The 21,792-nt window shown below is 38.2% G+C and overlaps 2 protein-coding genes across 2 annotated transcripts in view; one reads left to right on the forward strand and one right to left on the reverse strand.

Moving 5' to 3' along the window:
• Positions 1–8,962: 8,962 nt before the first annotated feature.
• tecrl2a (trans-2,3-enoyl-CoA reductase-like 2a) lies at positions 8,963–15,897 on the forward strand. Its single transcript, XM_057322790.1, has 13 exons — positions 8,963–9,172; positions 12,207–12,257; positions 12,361–12,412; positions 12,543–12,587; positions 13,618–13,721; positions 13,903–14,018; positions 14,107–14,212; positions 14,761–14,833; positions 14,919–14,962; positions 15,317–15,380; positions 15,469–15,557; positions 15,636–15,681; positions 15,769–15,897. Exons 1-13 carry the CDS (start codon positions 9,149–9,151, stop codon positions 15,894–15,896), a joined length of 942 nt encoding a protein of 313 aa, XP_057178773.1. The 5' UTR covers positions 8,963–9,148; the 3' UTR covers position 15,897.
• Positions 15,898–16,786: 889 nt separating this feature from the next.
• Positions 16,787–21,792, reverse strand: part of abca4a (ATP-binding cassette, sub-family A (ABC1), member 4a) — a 34,713-nt gene continuing 29,707 nt past the window's right edge. The window contains 10 exon segments of the mRNA XM_057322791.1: positions 16,787–16,911; positions 17,688–17,937; positions 18,049–18,141; positions 18,311–18,414; positions 18,493–18,627; positions 18,723–18,864; positions 18,999–19,105; positions 19,182–19,244; positions 19,316–19,436; positions 19,661–19,790. Coding sequence (XP_057178774.1) covers positions 16,795–16,911; positions 17,688–17,937; positions 18,049–18,141; positions 18,311–18,414; positions 18,493–18,627; positions 18,723–18,864; positions 18,999–19,105; positions 19,182–19,244; positions 19,316–19,436; positions 19,661–19,790 — 1,262 coding nt within the window. The 3' untranslated portion in view covers positions 16,787–16,794.

A 21,792-nucleotide genomic window follows, 5' to 3' on the forward strand; every position in this document is an offset into this window, starting at 1 on the left:
ATATCAAAACATACCAACTGCAAACATTAATTGGAATGCACAATAAAAAAACGTGATTTTTGAAAAAATTAGAGTTATCTCGTTTTGGAACCAAACTCTTCATACAGTGTGTATATGTATATATTTGTATACATGTTTGTGTGCGTGCGTGCGTGCGCGTGCGTGCGTGCGTGTATATACATATAAGAAGGTGCCGTTTCCATTTTCTTGATGCCTAAGAGGAATAATTGAGATGTTGATGAGATCTTTTCTGTGATTTTTCTTATTAGTTGTGTGGCTCCAAACAAAACAAAACAAGTCTTAATTTCAGCATAAAACAATTTAAGTTATCATTTAATTTTTAGCACAAATGGCACAGAGTGGCTTTATAAAATTTTGCATTTTGTCCACATCCATAACCTTGACCAATAATAATAGTGATGATTGCCTTAGCAAGCGCTATTAAAAAGGACAGTATATTTTAAATCATCCCAAATTCATTATATTTAACACTTAGTAATGCCAGCAAGGTAACAGAGTCTCTCTTGGTCTCTTGGGCAGAATTATCTCTGCAAAGACCATCTCTTGAGGGATGGACAGTGTAACAGAGAGAACCGGGGCCTCATAAAATCGGCGGTTGAACCTAGTTGGCTGACTGCACACAATTCCCTAATCATCTCTCGTTGGCACTGACTGACTTTCAATGGCAGGCGGCTATGAAGGGATGCCTTTAAATGTCATTCAAAATAATGAGAGCTCAGCGTCTGTCTCCACCATCCAGGCAAGCATGTCTCTCTCCAAATTCACATCTTCTATCTTGATAGTTAAAGTGGTTGCATAGCACTCAATTGACTCGGAGCCGAATGTGTAGTTTGAGGTCCAAACGAGGAAAGAAAGACTGATCGCTTGGAGAAAAAGTTTCAATATTTGTTGCAGCTGCAGATAGGCCAGTAAATCTAAGCATGTGGTTACAGAATGAAATATATTACCTGGGCTCTTCCGTCACTTTGTTATTATTCACAGCGGTCAGGAAATGTGACATGATGGAATTGTTTGATTCGATATGCAGGGGGTTCAACGCAGGAACAGGAAATTGAAGATTTTATTTGCTTGACAGCTGAAGTCAAATGAAACGACAAGGCTGTTCTTCAACAAGATCACCAGCGTTTGTCCTCTTATCTTGTGCCAACATAAAAAGAATAAACATGAACATGTGTTTGTGCATAAAGATTTCTCTGCTTACATGTTAACTTGCAAGTGGTATCCATGGTTACATTGGAACATGATACGATGGTCTGTTCTTAAGACCACCAATCTAAAAAAATCCTTTTCAGAGCCAGGGGGGGTTTCAAACATTTTGTCAGCTGAACCCCTTTGACCAAATTTGAATTACAACAATTTAATATTGCATGTTTAACTTTAAAGACATGTATTATTTTTTCTGTTTTAAAGTTTCTATCAGTATAACTATTGATATTATTAAACCTGTAACATTTCTTTGCCATTTAACTTTTTTAAAGGTATGGAAACAATTTGGGAGACATATATCAACTCACAAAGCCCCTGACAAGTACATAAAAATCCTTTAATGTCAGTTTGACGTCATTTGGCTTTAAAATAAGTATGTAAAATAACTCGTAATATTATGTTTTAAAGGGGTGCTTCAACGGTGTGTCATGCATTTTGACTTCTTTACAATGTTAAACGTGCTGTCTTCTCATGCTTTACATGGTCAAGTTGTCAAAAAACAAGTTGGGCGTATTACGTAGTATTTCTGTGCTCGATACACTCCCCCAGCGATCGTACAGGTTTCGGAAAGTTTTTCTCGAACAGATAAAACTGTTTCGTAACAATTTTTCTAAGTCCCTTAATGGACAATTCTCCCGGAAAAGCACGCGGCACGCCCACGCGGCAGCAAGGAGAGCAGGAGAAGGAGCATGTGCAGACGTCACTTTCACTCGTGTGCAGGAGAGAGAGAGAGAGCATCCGTTCGCGAAGTTCAGGTGCTTGTTTGTTCTCTGCATTTGGGTGATGAATGTTATATAAACGGTGGATATAACGCTGGATTTGGAGATCGTTTGAAACTGATATATGGAGCTGTCCCAGCGCTAAAAGATGCCGGACATGAACCGCATGCGGTGAGTGAAACTGATGTCTGTGGTTTGTTGGCAATGGGTGCGCACGTGCTTTAGTTCAGCCTACCCCTCCCCCCCGCACACGCTTTTGGAAATAATCGTACAGCTGTATCTATCTTTTATAAATGTGATCAAACTAAATACTCTTCAAAGATACGAAGTATGCAATACTACTCTATAGGTACTCAAGATTAATATGAGATTGGCAGAAACCGCATGTGTTAGGGCCTCTTTAATAGATGGCAAAAGAGAGGCAAAAGTTACTGAATGCAGCTTTAAATGTTATTTCCATCTAATTAAAATTGGCATCTACCCTGAACAAGCGTAACCGCTTGTATTCTTTCTACCAAATTAAAGGGGCAAAACGTGTTATTTAAAAGCATAACGCGTTTATGAAAGCATAAAGTATGGCACTCAATCAATCCATAAAAAAACAAAATGCTGGCTGCATACTGAATGAAGAATCAGTTTTAAAAGGTCTAACAAAAACCGTATATATATATCAAATTTGCAGAGTGAAAAATAATGCAAAGTGCACTGGATAAAAAACAAAACAGTTTGATAAAAGCACTTCAACGCTCATTAAAACGGCACATTTTTAACAAACCTAGCATTAAGATTAGACCAGCTGGTTTTAACCTTGTATTTTAAAACTCTTTACTTTTTTCTTTTTAAGAGCAAGACAGATGTCAATTAAACCCTGCAAACTAGCATGTTTTATACTTCAAATAAATATAGCTAATCTGAACATAATTCGTAACTCGCTCTTCTTAAAAATTAATTACCGGACTCATTCACCAGTTTTTTTTTCATTAGCGCACAGTCTGCAATGGCACTGAAAATGTTTTTCAGCTCTGTAATTACTTTCCCTCAATGCGCAGACTTTAAACGAATTAACTTTTTGTTCGACTGTGAAAAAGAACATGCGAACGCGTCACCTGCCGTATGGTTCAGCGCTCACCTTTCTTTGTAAACGACATCATGTAATCGTGTTCCTCGGCTGAGAGAAGCAGTCGTGTGGCGTGACAGATGAGGCTGAGAGATGAAAGATTCTTAATCATATAAGGGGCTTTTTTTCCAAAGTCTGATACGCTGAATTGCATTTCAAGGACTAGATTCCTGTTTAGATGAATAAAGCTTTTTCTCCTAGAGCAATAGCAATGTGGTTGCAGGAGCCCGGCTCTTTGGTCTGCTTTGTTTTTATCATTTTACTTCTCATCAGACGGTCCTGTGGGATTGCGGCATTCAGAGAAAAGGTCTCTGGGTCTGGACTGACATACTGTAACTCAGTAGCGCCATGGTAACCGCCGGCTGGTGTGTGATGAAGGGCTTTACTGAAGGCTCCAGACAGGTCTTTCTTAAAAACAAAGCATAACAACGTGCGTCAGTGCAAATTGAGCTTATGAAGCCTCCTGTTTTTTATTGGCTTACTCTTATAAGATAATACACTTATGATTGGCCCGAATTGCGATGTAGGTGGGCTCGAATCTGCGGCCCACCTTTCTTTATTTCCAAATACTTTATTTAAGCATTTAAGACATGAGAAGCAGTGCTATATAATGAATTTAATCACTCAATCCCCTGCAATTCTGTTATGTTGTTTTCTCTTTTTAAATGGTCATTTGCTTGGTTTGCTATTATATTTTTTACCTTGGATTTCATCTCTCATTCGGCAGAGCTCTGGCCATTCCTCACAGACTGGAGCTCTTCCAGACATTCAATATGCCAAAAGCAATGATGTACTGTGACATCGCAGGTGTGGAGGAGCTATGAGTCTCTCTTGCATCGGAGGAGAGGGATCCTGCTGTTAATGGGAGCCTGACTGCCATGGTTGAACAGGCTGGAACAAGCAATGATTTCATAAAAGAAAAACAGCGAGCGGAGACTGACGGAAAATAGGCCACAAGGAGACAGAATATGAGGCATTCAGTGCTCGCTATTCAAAACAGTGAATGAAACTGGGCTTGTATATATCGGACAGAATAACAGGCACAGTTGAGTGCTTAGATCACAGGCCTGCTTAGTAAATAAGATTAGTAGCACATTCTGGTTGGGATAAGGGTTAAATAATGAGTGCAAAGAGCTTATTTAGTTTTGAAGAGTAACTAGCAACTAGTAGCGTAACAGCTGTTTAATAAATAAGCTTTTCAGTGTGGATACAGTTATGTAAAGTAGTATGACAAAACATTGGATCATTGTCTTCTGTAACATTGGATTCCACACGCAGCTTTACAGCCAAACACACCGAGGCATTACCAACTTAGACGAAATGTTAAACGCTTTTTCATTTCTAAGTCACGTTTTTGGTTTGTTGAACCCTTCTATTCCAAAATGTCCAAAGAAATGTTTGTGCAAACCTGTGGATATTAAAGGTTAGTCATGGAACCAAAGTTAACTGTTTGGCTATATAACAATTCATTTTCTATTTAATTGATATTAATATTATTGATATTAGTATTTTATTGAATAATAATTGTATTCAATTCAACTAAAACTACTCAACGGTTATTGATTCTTTGCGGCGGTCTACCAGAAATTAAGTTTGGGCCATATAACGTTTGTTTACTGTTTTTTGTCTATATACAGCCTCAAAAAATTACCTTTTAGGAAAAGTCAAGCCTTCACACAAGAAGTCCCCATCTCTTAAATTTTGGGGTCTAATATTCAACAACAACAAAAAAATTTCATTTAATTTCATTTTCACAACCGAGATAATAAAATTACAAAATAAAAGTACTCTAAAAAGTAAAAAAACTGTACTTTTTTACCCACACTTGCATTATTAGTGCATTTGTTTTCATCAAGCACATCAAATGAAAATAAAATTTCAAATGAAGACTCAAATAACACTAACAATTAATTATTTGACTAAAATTATCAAGTAAAACCTATTTGGATGTCACAGGTTTAAGCTTAATGCTAGCGTGACTTCCGTGGAAGATCAGTTAATGTTCAGACACTGAGTAACTGTCCGTTATCCACAAGAAAACAAATGTCAATTTTTTCCATGTCTTACGCCATTCATCATTAGCAAACTATGCTAAACATAATATTTGAGCAGATTTCATGTCACTGTGCTTTTAATTATAAACAAGGTGTCTAGCAGAGCATAATTTAATCAACTGTGAGAGATATGATGGCTATGACACATAAAGTACATCACAACATCTCTTTTGCCTTCAGACACATTCTGTCTAGTTTTCCAAATAAACCATAAAAGCACTTCTGAATTTATTTGCCATTACACACCCTTGTCAATGGGGCTATATGCTTGGCATGTAAATCTAATGGCCATTGGTCACACACTGCCCTCAGCTGTCACCTACCCCTGAATCTCATGAATCTGAGCACCACCTACACATTTCACAGCGCTGGATGCCTCCACTGCACGCTTTGCATGCAAATGCAGGTGTACAAAGGCAGGTGGGATGTCTGAGATTTTCCATTGCTCAGCACGCAAAGGACCACCAAACAGCGCAAATGCCTGAAACCGCTCATGCGAGGATAGAGAACGTGATTATAGGAAAAATGTAGGGGTTTAAATTTAAGGTGTGCAGTCAGAGTAATTAGGTAATAAATCACTTCATATCCGGCAGATGCAGGTTACTGAAATGTTAAGAAACACGCTTTTCGCAGACTGAAGGCGGCAAATGAATTGTAAAGGTGTAATAGACTTTTTGATTTTTGCTTTCTGTCAAACATCATTAGAGCACAGGACGGAGGTCAGTCGATGATGCACATCTTTGTAAACCAAGACCTTATTTTCCAAAGTTTGAAAACTTCTTTCGGGCAAACGTATAAGCACAAATGAATTGCTCAAACAGGACTGCAAAGAAATTAAATAAATAAATATACAAACAAAAAATCAATCTTGCCCTATAGTTTCCTAGCCGAGTAGAATTTTATGTTCGCTTATAGGCCAGTATGACCCCGGGGTCAGAGCTACCAGAATGCTTGCTTACCTCAGCGTTGACATTCAGAACCCGCTGGCACTGTTTGTCATATGTGTGTGTGTGTGTGTGTGTGTGTGTGTGTGTGTGTGTGTGTGTGTGTGTGTGTGTGTGTGTGTGTGTGTGTGTGTGTGTGTGTGTGTGTNTGTGTGTGTGTGTGTGTGTGTGTGTGTGTGTGTGTGTGTGTGTGTGTGTGTGTGTGTGTGTGTGTGTGTGTGTGTGTGTGTGTGTGTGTGTTTTGAGGTTTGGGAACACACACACCACAATCTTCCCTAAATGCATCCAATAAAACAGCAACACTGGAGAGATTTCCCAGCACAACTTACAGTGCAGCCATCTAGCATTCATTTACAAATTAAAAGAAGTCTCTTGTACTGATGGAGGGAACTGACGGGGATACTCACCGATTCTGTTTAGTGCCATATCAGCTCTTTTCACGGTGGTACTGGTGACATTAAGATGAGGCAGCAATTAGGTCTACTCAGCTCCTGTATGAAAAATTAATTTACTGCTCCAGCCAAGACGCACCTTTCACGAAACGCTCATGAATTCGTCCCCTGCAGATCTGTGGATTCTGTCAAACAGGCCATTAGGCAGATGGGGAAACGAGTGAACGGGTGTTTGAAACCCTGGATGAAGCTTGTATGAGCTCAGACACAAATATTGGAGAGCGTGAAACATAAAATTGACTTCACAAGCCTTCTGAGGTGAGCGAAACACAGCAGATTTCACTAAAAAAAGACCGTGGAAGCTATTGGATAAATAACACTTTTCTCATTTTTATCTTTATGTTTGCTGAGATTACAAAGCAAATGATCAATTTGATATTAATGATAGCAAATAAAGTCATTCTGGCTATTGTCTAATACAACTTGTTTTGTATTTTAGACCAAGTAGAATAGGAAAAAATTGAAAATAAAACTTGAATATTTTATAGTAAGATTACAGCTCCACCTTGTGGCGAATAAAAAAGGCTGTGGCGGTTGCTTTCCTCACTTGTTTGTAAAAAATACACTAATGCCTCCGCATTTTATGCAGTTTTTACACACTCCCTTGTCAAGCAAAGACTATTACCTATGCTCTCATTGCACCCTTGAAAGTTAAAGAGGAGGTCCCTGTGAGCTCTGTTCTTCTCCGCTGTCCCTGAAGTGGCCTAGGTGCCCTTGGCAATTCAGAGTCTCTTCATCTAAATTTCACATCTCGATTGCGGCTAGGTCATGGATTCTGTGAGGGGGTGGACGCCTTTAAGGCTGGACTGCGACAGACGTGATGAAGTTGAGAAATAGAGGATGATTCCATCTTGATAGGGCCAGCAAACCTCAGTCTGACCTCGAGGGGAATCTTAGAGCTGTCAGCAGGAATAAGAATGAATTTGAGTGTTTCTGAAATAACTTCTATTACAAGGTACAGTAGATCGGTTAATTTATATGTTGGTCTCTTTGTTGGTACACTAAAATGCTGGGTTCTTTCAGTTTCGTTAAACCAGCGGTTGGGTTTGTCTGTATTTCACCCAACCATGGGTTGAAACAACCCAGCACATTTTAAAGGGATAGTTCACCCAAAAATGAAAATTATGTCATCATTTATGCACCCTCAAGTTGTTCCAAACCTGCTATATTTCTTTGTTCGGTTGAACACAAAGAAAGATATTTGGAAGAATGTTAGCAACTGACAGTTCTGGGCATCATTGACTACCATAGTGGGAAAAATGATTGTGTATTTTTTTGTTCTGTTGAACACAAAAGATATTTTTGAGGTGTTTAGGACAGCAAACAGTTCTGGGGCACCTTTGACTACCATTGTATTTTTCTACTATGGTAGTCAATGATGCCCCGTAACTTTCAGTTGCTCTCATTCTTCCAAATATCTTTCTTTGTGTTCAACCAAACAAAGAAATGTATACAGGTTTGGAACAACTTGAGGGTGAGTAATTCATGACAGAATTTTCGTTTTTCGGTGAACTATCCCTTTAATAGTGTTTGTATGTAATGGCAAACTAATGGTCATTTGGATTCGCACCAGCAGAGCATGCAATTTCTTCAGAACTGATGGAGGTGTGTTATTTGCTCACAGCATTTTAGCGATGGATGTTATATAAACGGTAGATATAACGCTGGATTTTAAGATCGTTTGAAACTGAAATATGGCATGGGCCCAGCGCTAAAAGATGGCGGACATAAACCACACGCTGTAAGTGAAACTGAGTCATATGTCTGTGTTCTGTTGGCAATGGGTGGGCACGTGCTTTAGTTCTGCCCCACCCCCCCATATGCATCGTATGTTTTCGGAAATAATCGTACAGCTGTATCTGTCTTTTATAAATGTGATCAAACTAAAGACTCTTCGGATATTTGAAGGGTGCGATATTATACTGTAAGGACTTAATTAATGATTAACATGAGAAATGCAAAAACTTTTTATGGCCACTTTAAGATGCCAGTTGTGTGTATATAGGTCACCATAGCAGAATTATGGATGCATGTGATCAATAATAATTCATTTAAAAAAATAATAATAATAATTAAAAAATGAAGTACATTCTCACAAGATGGCTTCTCAACCTCAAGGTAAAGAATGGACTAAAGTTAAATTTAGGTTAAGCAGATGGTAAAGTGGTTTACATCGATAATTATCATTCTAAAACATGTTATTTCAAACCAGAGATGATGTATGGGACAGTAGTACTGTATAAATTCTGCTAAACTTTTATTGTGTAGCAAATTTTAGACATTTGAGTTTTAAGATGCCTCTCTGCTGTACAGTTCAGTCAAAGCACATTCATGACCATAACTCAGAGGGTATTTTTCTATTTTTACCCTCGGGAGGGCTTTCCTGACTCCCACATGCACTTGCTATTAGATTGCAGACCAAAGTGTCAGATTTCATGGAAAGGGATGATTATTGAGAGAGAGAGAGAGAGAGAGAGAGAGAGATTGTAGGGTTGGAGGGGAGGTTTAGAGAGTGTCTGTGGGCGAAATTGGAATGGATAATTGCCGCTGGCATTGATACACGGAGGAGCGGAGAGTCTAGCTCAAGGGACTCTCACTGTACATTACGTCAGACGAGACACAACGAGGTCCCAAAATGAGCAGAACAACATTTTTTGAGGTAAGACAAAGTTAAATTGCAAGAGTTTGTACTTTTTGTAAAACCTTAAGGAGTCGAAGGTTGTGGCTTTCAAGTGCTGTCCGAATTATTTCAACCAACTTCTGTGTGTTTGTCATGTTTACTTCAGTCTTAAAGGAACATTTGGACTTCCACATGCTATTCTCTCATAAATGCCGTGCACTTAGCAAAAGCGGTTTTGTTATTTTTGTGGAAATTCTTGCTTTTCAATTGATACATCTTTAAACAACATATCGTACATTTACCTAAATATTTACAGTAAAATATTTGAATATTTGTTTTTTAACAGTATATTATAAATAATGCATATAATACGTGTTTTCTGTCATGTTTACGTGATTACTATAAACATTGTAAAATAATAAACACTGTACAAAAACATTGCTAAAATTAAATTTGAATTTGAAAAAAATTGATGTCTTGTTGAACATTTTTTGTCTCGCCAACAAATATCATGCATGGGTTGCCAGGGTGTTGCAATGTGACTCCTTAGGAGTTTTGAGTGTTTTAGTGTGTACAGTATAGTGTGAAGTGTGATCTGGGATTTTTCATAAGCGTAGAAAGGTAATAGCTCACTTTGAGGGATCATTTATGCCCGTAGAACAAATTGAGGATTTAGAGACTTTAAATCCCTAACCTTATAATAATGCAATAATGATGCTTTCCGTAGCTAGTGGCACTTAAACGTGAATCTAATCCTCAGAAGTTCATTATGAACAGTATAGCATTTTTCTAGCAATCTGAAATTGCACACACTACACCATAGGCCTTGATTCCCCAAACTGAGCCCGAGCTGCTTTTCAATATGTGTGTGCGCTAATTTTACGCTTTCTGAGCATTAACATGTAAATATAATTCAGGACATGACCAACAAGCCTGTCACCAGAGAATTAATAACCCTCTCAAGCATTTCCACCGCCTGCTGTAAACACCACCACAGCAATGCTATTAGCACATTTAGTCTCTCCCTCATAACCCTGAACAACTTTACAATGAAATGTATACAGAAGTCATGCACAGATATGTAACGGTTTTCTGTCAGCAAAAGAAAACAAAGAGCTAAAAGATGGAAAAGTCACTCAAAGCAGAAACAAGCTTTTAATGTGAATACAGAATTTAAGTTTCCATCATTACTGCGGTATTTACCATCTTGTCAATAGTCTCAGCTCTCAGAAATCCACCGAGTGCTTTTATTGAACACTCTGTGTGATTGAAAACAGGACAGGTTTATTACCTGCTCTTTATGTGCTTGTACAATGACCACGACAGCGAGTGAGCCGGGGAGAAATACTGTGGGTTAATTTTATTTATATATCATTTTTGTCACTAATAAATCTGTTAAGGATTGCAGTTGTGCTCTATAAATCAGGAATATTCTACACACCTTGTGTTTCTTGAGTATTGGTATAAAAAAGTATTTTTATTAGTTTACTAGTTTTTTGTTGTTTAAATTAAGATGCAGCATTTTAATCCACAGTCAGCGAAGTTTGCGGTGAATGTGTCGGCTTTAGCTCAGCATTTTTCGACATTAGTTTCGGCGCTGTCCTTCCAAACCCTTGGATGTCCAAATTCAGGTTTTTCAGGGAATGGAAAAACACTGTACTTTTTAAATCAAGAAATACTGTGTTGTTGAGGTTGACTTTTTAATACTTTTCACTTTTTCATTGTAAAAAAAACATAATTTTACCGTTATTTTTTACAGATTTTCACGTATAATGTCCAAAAAAACATTTTTAAAATATGGTCAAAAAGCATCAAATTACAGAAAAAGACCTCAAACGTCATGTTAAAAATGTTAATCAGGTGTTAATTTACAGGAAAAAACTGTTATTTTACAGAATACAGTATTTCTGTTGCCCCAGCTGCCAGAAAATTTCTGTCTTTTTACTGGATTTTTTTACAGTGTAACTAATAATAATGATTTATGATTAAAAAAAATTATCGACAAAATATGGAGATACAAAGTTTCAGAAGGACAGCAGCGATTTGCAATAAGATTTTTGAGATAATTATTTTAATTTTGTCCAGATCAGAACTAAGTTGTAAATATAGGTTTCCAAATAACTAGTTATTGAATTTATTTACTTGTTTACATTGTATGAATAACTCAAACCAAACACTTTAAACTCTCTTAATTAAAAAAATACACAACTCCCCAAACAGCAGCAAATATAAGTGCTTAAGGAACTCCCGGCTGAATATCAAGATAGGTGGATCAACATCAGGTTTTAAGCGTGAATGTAACGATCCCATATTTCTCCATCTGTGATGGCAATAAGCTGAACCAAGGGACTCTTGCTTTAAGTTGAGCATTAGGCAAATCCTACGCGTCCGTTAGAAGATTATTACACTATCCAGTATAAGAGTAATTTCAGGCTGACAGCTCTGCTGAGCTACACAGTATGTAGTGCTTTCAAGGCAAATTGAAGCAGTCTTAAAACTCAGTCCATGCTCTCTAGATTAACGCTGACGCCTTTTAATTAAGATTAAAAAGATCCCACCATTGCAACCGGACGCATCCCCAGAATGCCGAGCTCAGATCAAAGATGGAGTTTATATTTTGGCATGATTTATGAACGTAATGAATACACCGAGCTAAACTGGGAGACATCCGTCAAAACAGAAGCTCAGATCAATGGCTTAAGCAGCGTGCGGTTGTTGTCTCTTGAATATCCACAGATGTGATACATCTGCAAGACTGCGTGTCAGCATAACTCAAGTTTGCATAATCACAGCTGGAATTCTGCACTTTTTTTGCAAGCAGTGCTGGAGTCGTTGGCAACTTATTGCTTAAACATTTTTATTTCCTTTTAATAGACTAACAACTTTGTCAGTTGTATGTTATATCTTTGAAACAGAGAATTATGGGAGAGAAGACGAGCAGCTTTGGCCAGATCTAAAATATACTACTAAATTAACTTGATTTATGTTAATTGAATTAAAAAGTAAGTTTGCTTCGCAGTGTCTGTGCCATGCAGATATTGACCAGACTGAAATGATTACACTGTTCTTCCAGGTCGAAATCCTGGACTCAAAAACAAAAGAACAGCTCTGTTTTCTGGACAAGGTAAGCAGGTTCTTCTAATAACATTAGATGACTAATGAAGATGACTGTGGCACATTTAATTAAAAATAGAAGCTCATTTATCTTGTTTGTGTATTTAATGCAGGTTGAACCTCATTCAAGCATAGCCGAGATTAAAAGTTTGTTTCATAAGTCATGTAAGTTTGACTCCACAGTGATTGTGTTGTTGTAAATACTGTAGCACAGATGTATTTCTTCAACCTTTTTTATAACATGACATGAAATGTAATATGATCATTTATTTTTTTCTGCTTCGATCACTGATAGATCCTAAATGGTACCCTGCTAGACAGTCTCTTCGGCTAGACCCCAGTGAGTGAGATATACTATTTTACCTTAGAGTATAGGCATCTGTAAAGCATACATGATTATACATCTAAAATCACTAGGAATATAATGATCATGAGCTTAAAGTCCCAGTGAAATTAAAAATGACAATGCCTGTTTTTTCATGAAATATTGCAGCATTTATTGTAAATAGCTTATCAATGTGGGTCATTCTCTTTTTAAAATCCGTGTGCCCTCATAATCTTCAGTTAAATTTTGAAAATGCTCTTCCTTCTTGTAATGACTATTCATCTTAAATGACCTATGTTAGACGGCTTGGGCGGAGCATCCGTTAACTCCTCCCCTTCAACTGTCAGTCTACCGCCAGTTCCATTTCAAAATACAACGGCTGTTTTTATACATCCAATCAAATCGCAGAGAAGACGAAAGCCACGGCCACAATTTTTCTCATTCGAAATTCCATTTCCCTCGGAAATGCGTCAAAATACGAAAGTAAAAACGATCGCAACTTCCGGTTCACGGGGACTTTAAATTTGCCCATTACATAGGTTGAAAAATGAAGATATCTTACTTTCTTAAAGGGACAGTTTACCCAAAAATAAAAATTCTGTCATCATTTCCTCACCCTTGAGTTGTTCCAAATCTGTATACATTTCTTTGTTCTGATGAACGCAGAGAAAGATATTTGGATAGTTCTTGGCCACCATTGACTACCATAGAAGGAAAATTGCTTTATAAATGTCTTTATTCTGTTGAACACAAAAGAAGATATTTTGAAGAACGTAGGAAAGCAAACAGTTTTGGGGAACTTTTGACTATGGTAGTCAATGGTGGCCAATGACTGTTTGGTTACGAGCATTCTTCCAAATATCTTTCTCTGTGTTCATCAGAATAAAGAAATGTATACAGGAACAACTCGATGGTGAGTAAATGATGACAGAATTTTAATTTAAAGCGGTTTAAGAAGTGTCAAGATAGCATGACAAAAGCTTCATTATTCGATAAGGTTTATACTGTACATCTTTGTTTACATTTTATTATTTTGTATTTTTAGAGGGAAAAGCATTGAGAGATGATGACATACTGCAGAATTTGCCGGTCGGAACCTCAGCAAGCATATATTTCAAAGATCTCGGCCCACAGCTTGGTTGGACAATGGTAAGTCTTTAATAACTGTAAACCTGCCTTTTCTAACACATAAGAAACAAATAACATTTGCGAACTTTATAATATAATAAATGTAATAGCCCTTAAGTGGCAGCCATATGTTTTTAATACAAAACTTCATGTTTGAAGAATGTTATTTGGAAGATGTTTTGCAAACATTTTTGCTCTCCAGGTTTTTCTAGTTGAATGCTTGGGTCCTCTACTGATTTATCTGCTCTTTTACCTCCGTGTCCCCTACATCTACAGCAAAAAATACACTTTCACCTCCAGCACTCATCCTGTGGTTAGGTATGGTTCTATCAGATCTTCAAATAATCATTATGACGCATTACATCTACATCTTATTTCTTTCCTTTTCTGTTCTCTCTTCCTCTAGTTTGGCTTGTGCTTGTCATTCGTTCCATTACATCAAAAGACTTATTGAAACAATATTTGTGCACCGGTTTTCTCACGGCACGATGCCTCTCAGAAGTATCGTTAGGGTGAGCGTCACACTGGTCTCAATGCAAACTGTCAGATTAAAATGCAGCAGTGATAGTTCACCCAAAAATGAAAATTATGTCATCATTTACTCACCCTCTTGTCATTTCAAACCTGTACGACTTTCTTTCTTTCTTCTGCAGAACACAAAAAAAGATATTTTGAAGAAAGTTCAACGGCGGCACCCATTCACTTCTGTAAGGACATAAAACCAATGCAAGTCAATGGGTGCCGACGCTGTTCGGTTACCAAGATTCAAAAATGTCTTTTTTGAATTTTTGGGGGTTTGAAATGACAAGAGGGTAAATGATGACAGATTTCCATTTTTGGGTGAACTATTCACTGCTTCTGTGACTACAGACAGAAAGTGAAATGATATTTGGAAAAAAAAACTTTAAATAAGGTTGTATGTGTTAAACATAGTTGACATGAACTAAAAGTAACTTTTCTAAAACGTTGTAGAGTAGATGCTAAAATCAGGTAATACAACTAACATAAACTAGTGAGGCAACTGTTGATTCATATGAGCAATTCTGTTTGCTGTTGACAGAACTGTGCATATTACTGGGGGTTTGCGGCATGGTTGGCATATTACATCAACCATCCCCTCTACACACCACCATGTGAGCACCTAACCTAGACATAAACCTATTTCACAACTCAGTAAATGTGTTAAATGTTTTACATGAAACGTGTCATGTTTTACAGCCTTTGGAGAGAGACAGGTCAACTATGCATTGATTGTCTTTGTGGTACGTACTGTAGGGTTCCTGGTTTTATAAACACAATAAACCAAATGCGGTGGAGTCCAAAGGTCTGAGACAACATAAAAATACAGAAAGTTTTAAGATTTTGTACTATTTAAAAAAAAGTAACAATTCTAGGTCACTATCAAATATATGCAAATATGTGAAATATGTTAAGTACTTTGTACAGAAGTTTCTTTTTTTTTTCAAGTTTCATCAACTAGTTTAGTTGATATAATAATAAAAACATGTTGATAATATGTTACAATGAAAAATGAACTATTCTCAATAGTCATCTTAGACGTTTGGGTCTTACTGTAGATTTGAGCTAAATTAACATGAAATGTGTTCTGTTTTCAGTTATGTGAGGCTGGTAATTTTTCCATCCATTGGACTTTAAACAGTTTACAATGTGAAGGTGCCGGTGGGTGAAGTATATCAAATATCTGTGTGAGAACATCTCAGAGTAAACCTGTGATCGACATTTCACCTAAACGTGTCCATGTGAACAGGTTCCAAATGTCGGAGATACCCACGGCCATCCAAAAACCCCTTCACGTGGCTGTTTTTCTTTGTGTCATGTCCGAACTACACGTATGAGGTAACCATTGCGACCCGTACACACAAACGTAACACACAATCTTCTGTTTGACGCATATTCTCCTCTTTGATTTAACAGGTAGGAGCTTGGGTGGGCCTTTCCATCATGACCCAGTGTGTTCCAGGTGAGCGAGTGGCCACAAATAAAAAATCTAGATTCCATGTAGAGTCCATTATTTTTAAAGAAACGTTACGTATGGTTCATTTTGCAGTGGCTCTCTTTACCCTGGTGGGCTTCGCACAGATGACAATCTGGGCCAGGGGAAAACACAAAACCTACATCAGAGAATTTAAGGACTATCCAAATCTCCGCATGCCCATTTTGCCTTTAATCCTCTGACCAACATCAGATGTGCCTGTCAGTACATAGTTGAGATCAAAATATCCAGATATGATGATCCTGGATAAGAGTGCAGAGACGAAGAGTTCAACAGCTGCATCTAAATGAAGCGGTGTATTGTTATGTTTACAACGGTGTGTCACATGGGATGTTATATTAGCCGAGTGAATTAGATTAGCGGCTTCCATATTTGGGTTGGTTAAATTAGGCTTTTAAAACAACAGACTAATCTGCAATATTGATATCTACCTCTGTTGGCAAATGTCAACACCTACCTTTAACAGATGGAGACACAGAGCCACATCAGTGAAGACATTAAAATGTTGATCTTTATATTTTAAATGAAAAAGACATCATTTTTCCTGACAAAAAAATGCATTTTTTAGGATTTAGTCAAAAGGTAGCGTTAAAGGGACAGTTCACCCACTTCTGGGCGAAGTGTTCTTTAATAGTTTTATTTTAGCGCATTTTAACAAATGACTAAGCAACTTTCTACAGGTACTTTCCAGCTTTCTAGTATAGAAATGACAAAACTGAACATTTCAAGTCAAGCATTCAGTTCAATTACCGTTTGTAAATACACTAGGAATTATTAAGACCATGTGCAACGTTTCACATAATGCAATGTGCATTTAAAAAACAGCAATAAAACCGATTGCATCATTTGATTTGTTTTTATAACAAAAATCTTTGTAAAAAAAAGAAATAAAGTGCTAAAGTATTCAGAACACTAACGCTTTGTCTGTTTTGTACCATTTTTAGTCGTATTTCTAAGAAGGCCAAGTGAAGAAAGTGTGCAAAGCAGATGCATGAGAATACTAAGAGTTTAAAATCGGTTCCTTATCTTTTCTTCGGCACTCCAACAATTTGACATGTCAGAACAAACGGCTGCATGTTTTCAGCTTTTGGTTTTTGCAGGAAACACCCTCATGTCCCGTCGGGCACCGGCAGCCCTCGGGTGTAACACGATGGTCTCTTCCTCTCCGGACTGCTGCTTGGCAAAATTCACAAATACCTTCAGAAGAACAAATCAAGAGAGCGAGACTATCAAGACTCTGGTGATCTCTCCATTGCATTTGTCACATGCAGGCATAGAAACAAATTGTAGTGGTCACATGATGGATGCCTCAACTGGACCGTCCTATTCTACACTTGTCTGATTTAGGACGGCTTGTCTCGGAACGGCAAAACTACATCAAAGATAACATTACATCACCTATGATGTAATACATTTCTGTGTTTTGGACTACAATAAAAACATCACAGTCCTCTCAAGCTGCGTTCCCACCAAACCTGAATGAAGCGCTAAGCGCGAGTGATTTACATGTTAAGTCAATGCAAAGACGCGATAGGACATCCTGGCGGCGCGAATTGAGCGTTTCGGGCGTTTGACGCGCATAAGCGAATCGCGCGAGTTGAAAAATCTGAACTTTGGAGGACAAAATCATCACAAGAAAGTGAGTTAGGAGGTCGGACAATCTGGTAAGTTGTAAAAAACGATCTTTACTCAATTTGAGCTATATATATACGAGACTGGAGCCACCTGTCAGAAGCCCCTCCCATCACGCGAATTCGCATCTGTTCTGAAGTGAATTTCACGTGCGAATGAAGCGAATAAACTCAAAATGTTCAAGCGTCCAACTATGCGCGAATAGCGCGATTCATTCACGCAAGTCGCGTTTGGTGGGAACGCTCAGTAAGGTTTATAACTCACCAAGAATAGAGAGAAAGGCGATCCTCTCAAATACTTCTGTAATTGTCTTTTAATAGAAACAGATTTGTATTAATTACCTGATCCAGGGTTGTTTGGGAAACCGAGTAATCTTCTATATTCAGCCTCTCCTTGTTTGCCAATACAACCTGGAAGATTTTGGCGAGGGAGGAGGTAGAGATCTCATACTGCAGAGTATTAAAGTGCTTCTCTCGCTGTATACAGCCTGGAAATGTGCTCTCCATAAACGCCTCAGCCGGGTTCAGATCCGGTGCGAGACCCGCTTTGGCAGCCCTGATTTTCATGGTGACCACGTATCCATCACCAAATCTGAGAGGTTCGGTCATCAGAAATTCAAGCAACATATCAACATATGTAGGAGGTGCATATATTACAGATAGTATATGGTGCAGCACTAAAATGCTGAAGTAGATTTCATACTTGTATTTAAGGTGCTGGATGGAGCCGAGACACTTGAACGTTCCATTCACCATGATGGCCAGTCGAGTGCATAGAGCTTCACATTCCTCCATGCTGTTGATTAAAAACACAACCAATATTATTGTATTAAAAAATTATAATTACATTAATAAATGAATAATTTTGCAGACCCTACTTAAATTGATAAATGTGCCCATTTAACCACACTTTGGGGAAAAAATGTCTATACATATAAGCAAAACCTGTGTGTGTGTATTCTTGCCTGTGTGAGGTGAGGACCACAGCCCTCCCATCCTGAATCACGCTCATGATGGAGTTCCAGAGGAACCTGCGAGACTGGGGATCCATACCTGTTGTTGGTTCATCCTATTAAACACATCCATTTAGCCACTAACAATCAGCCACTCATCCCTTTCTGAGATTAACAGCACAGACGGCTCTTACCAGGAGCAGAAGAGCTGGACAGCCAATCATTGCAATGGCTGTGGAGAGTTTCCTCTTGTTTCCTCCACTATAAGTGCCTGCACTGCAGCCCGCATACTCGCATAAACCCAGCTTCTGGATTCCCCATTCAGCCACCTGCAACAAAGAAAGATCAGTGAGTGAGTGAGTGAGTGAGTGAAAGTGAAAGTGAAAGTGAAAGAGTGAGTGATAATGGAATAGAGAAGTCTCACTCTGTTGATCTCTGATTCTGGGACTCCTCTGAGTCGTGCGTACAGATGCAGATGTTCTCTGCCTGTCAGAAGGTCATCTATAGCATCATACTGAGGACAGTAGCCCATGTTTTGGTGCACATCCAAAATGTTGGTCAGAATGCTGGAGAGTAAGAATGATTGCTTTCAAACAGGTCCTGAACACTATTTCTGCCCTAACCTTTGCCAAATCTAAATGCTGACAAAAATGCATAAATAAACAGAAAAACACTGACACTGTGTTATAGTTACTCGTACCTGTAACCAGTCACGGCAGCCTCTCCTGCAGTAACATCTATGTCTCCAGTCAGCATTTTGAACATGGTTGATTTTCCAGCACCATTTACACCCAAAAGCCCAAAGCACTGAGGGAGAATAAAAAAAAGCTAATACAAAACGCTTACAACAGTCACAGTAATATACTGTGTGTCCACCGGTTACCTCTCCTGGAGACACCCCCACACATATTCTGTCCACCGCTGGTCTAACTGTTCCAGTATATGTCTGTAAAGTGAGAAACCACATTCACAGTCTGTGTTTCCCATAATGCACCAGTGTAGAGTGGGCAGATGTACCTTTGATAGGTCTTTAACCTGAAGGATGTCACCGGTACTCCCGCCTTTATAAATCCTCTCTCTCTCCTTGGCCACATCCACATCTTCATCAGTTACTGGCGGCTTTCTGTAATCTGACATCCTGTTAGAGAGATGCACACAACATTTTACTCTATCTGTATAAGATGTAGATAGAATGTGTAGGTTAATGATAAGCATTATGTATCTAAATTAGTAGAGCATCGCGTTAGAAGCACAAGGGTCATGGATTTGGTGGTAACATAAACACTGACAAAATATGTCCTAGACTAAATTATAGACTTTCATCGCCTGGATTTTGTGCATCGAGATTGTATTTCCTCTCACCAGTGTTCCAGGAAGAATCGGTGCTGAATCAAGATGTTCAGGATGAAATACACAAACCCCTCTATTGCCATGAAAGTCACGTTTTTCCCCACAAAGTCCCAGCTGAATGGATCCAAGCTAAAGTCTTCACCTGAGATAAACATGAAGAAATTAGTTTACACTTGTTCATGAAAATAGACAAAGACTGGTTCTATTAAGCTAGGATAAAACAACGCATAAAGTGCATTTACCTAACATTATTTTGTGTTGAGTAAATGCCAGAATTAAAGGGATATTTCACCCAAAAATAAAAAATTCTGTCATGATTTACTCACCCTCACGTTGTTCCAAACCTATATGACTTTCTTCTGGAGAACACAAAAGAAGATATTTTGAAGAATGTTGGTAACCAAACAACATTGTCCCCGTTGACTTTCATTGTATGGACACAAAACCACTGAGACATTTCTCAAAATATCTTATTTTGTGTTCCACAGAAAAAAAGAGTCATATCCTCGTTTTAAATGACATTTGGTAAAAAAATGACCGATTTTTTATTTTTGGGTGAAGCGTTCTTTTAACATTGAAGTGAACTGTCCCTTTAAAGAATAAACTAAGAGGAGCATGGTAGAAAGCAGTATTTTACATGCCGTTAAAACAAATTAAAATAAAGACATTGAGTAGCAGTGTTGGGCAGTAACGCGTTACTGTAGTTTGATTACATTTTTGGTAACGGAGAAATTTAACACGTTATAATTCCTAAAATAGTAATTAGATTATAGTTCCAAGCCCAGGTAACTATACGTTACAGCTGCGTTACATTACGAAATACGTTACGTTACGAAATAGCTTTTTCAAAGTCTGGATGCCTGCCTGTCGCATCCACGACGTCATCAAACTGAAACGCACCTGCACGGAAAGTACTACCAAAGCCACTCCATGGAAAGTCTGCCACCTTAAGCTAAAAACTCGTAACGGCCAGTGCTATCGCCGCGCGGAACGCAGGCAAGGAGACTAGACACCGGATATGATTGGCTGAGGTGCCTCTCGTGATCGATGTTAGCCTTTATGCTCCAATTGTAAGTATTACAGACCCATACATCTCCCTATCACAAGACAATCTTTGGTACTACCAGCGAAAACAAACTCAGCATGGAGAGAGAAACGTATGCGTTCTGTAGCTGGAAATACAATCATTATTTTGAGTTTATTTCTGTCAAAGGCAAGAACATTGTTGTGCATTGTCGGTCATGTGGAGGTAAGCAAAACCCTCTCTCCTGCGAAAAACAACCTGAAAGGGCAGTACGGCACGGTTAAACGTCTGCAGAAAGTGACGTCACCGGGCACGGAGAGAAATAAATCAACTTCTACTGTCGAGTGCCAGGCTGCTATTAGCAACATGTTATGTTTTGTCAGACTAGTTTGTGCTGCTCTAACGCTGTTATATTTGTTAAATGGCGGAGAAATCATCATAGAAATATGCAGAAGCAGTAGTTAAGATATACAAGTTATAAGAAACTAAGGAGAGACTTTTTACATTATGGAGTATGCAGGTTTAGAAATACTAGTTAACGTATGAAAAAATGCTTTAAGTTAAAATGTCACAGAGTTTAATTATTATTATTATTTATGACAGGCTTTGGTATGGAATAAGCAGAAAGAATGTAATAAAATAATTAAAGATGAGATAAAGTAGAGTATGCACTTCCCAATAAAGTTTAGTCTTGAGAAGGCTAAAGAGGTTATTTAGTGTTTTTGAGGGGTGGGGGGTAGTAATGTAACGAGTAATGTAACGAGTAGTGTAACTAATTAATTTTGAAATAAAGTAATCAGACCAGTAACTTGATTATTTTTAAAAGGAGTAATCAGTAATTTAATTACATTTCCAGAGTAACTTGCCCAACACTGTTGAGTAGTCTTGTCTGGAGATTAGCTTAAGCCCATGTCTGATCCGCCAGTTATTTAAAACGAGCGTGGCATTAGCTGCAATGTGAATCTCCCCTGTATACAAGGTTGTGCGGTGTTATATGTCCATCATGTCGACAGTGAGATTGAAGCGCCAGTGACTGTCGGATCACAGGGTCCAAACCTTGCCAGGGGTCAGTCTTAGGTTGCTCGCGGCAGCCTCAAAACAAGCATCTGAAATGCAAGAC

This window comes from Triplophysa rosa, linkage group LG23 (assembly GCF_024868665.1).
Source record: "Triplophysa rosa linkage group LG23, Trosa_1v2, whole genome shotgun sequence".
In the NCBI taxonomy this organism is placed as follows: Eukaryota; Metazoa; Chordata; class Actinopteri; order Cypriniformes; family Nemacheilidae; genus Triplophysa; species Triplophysa rosa.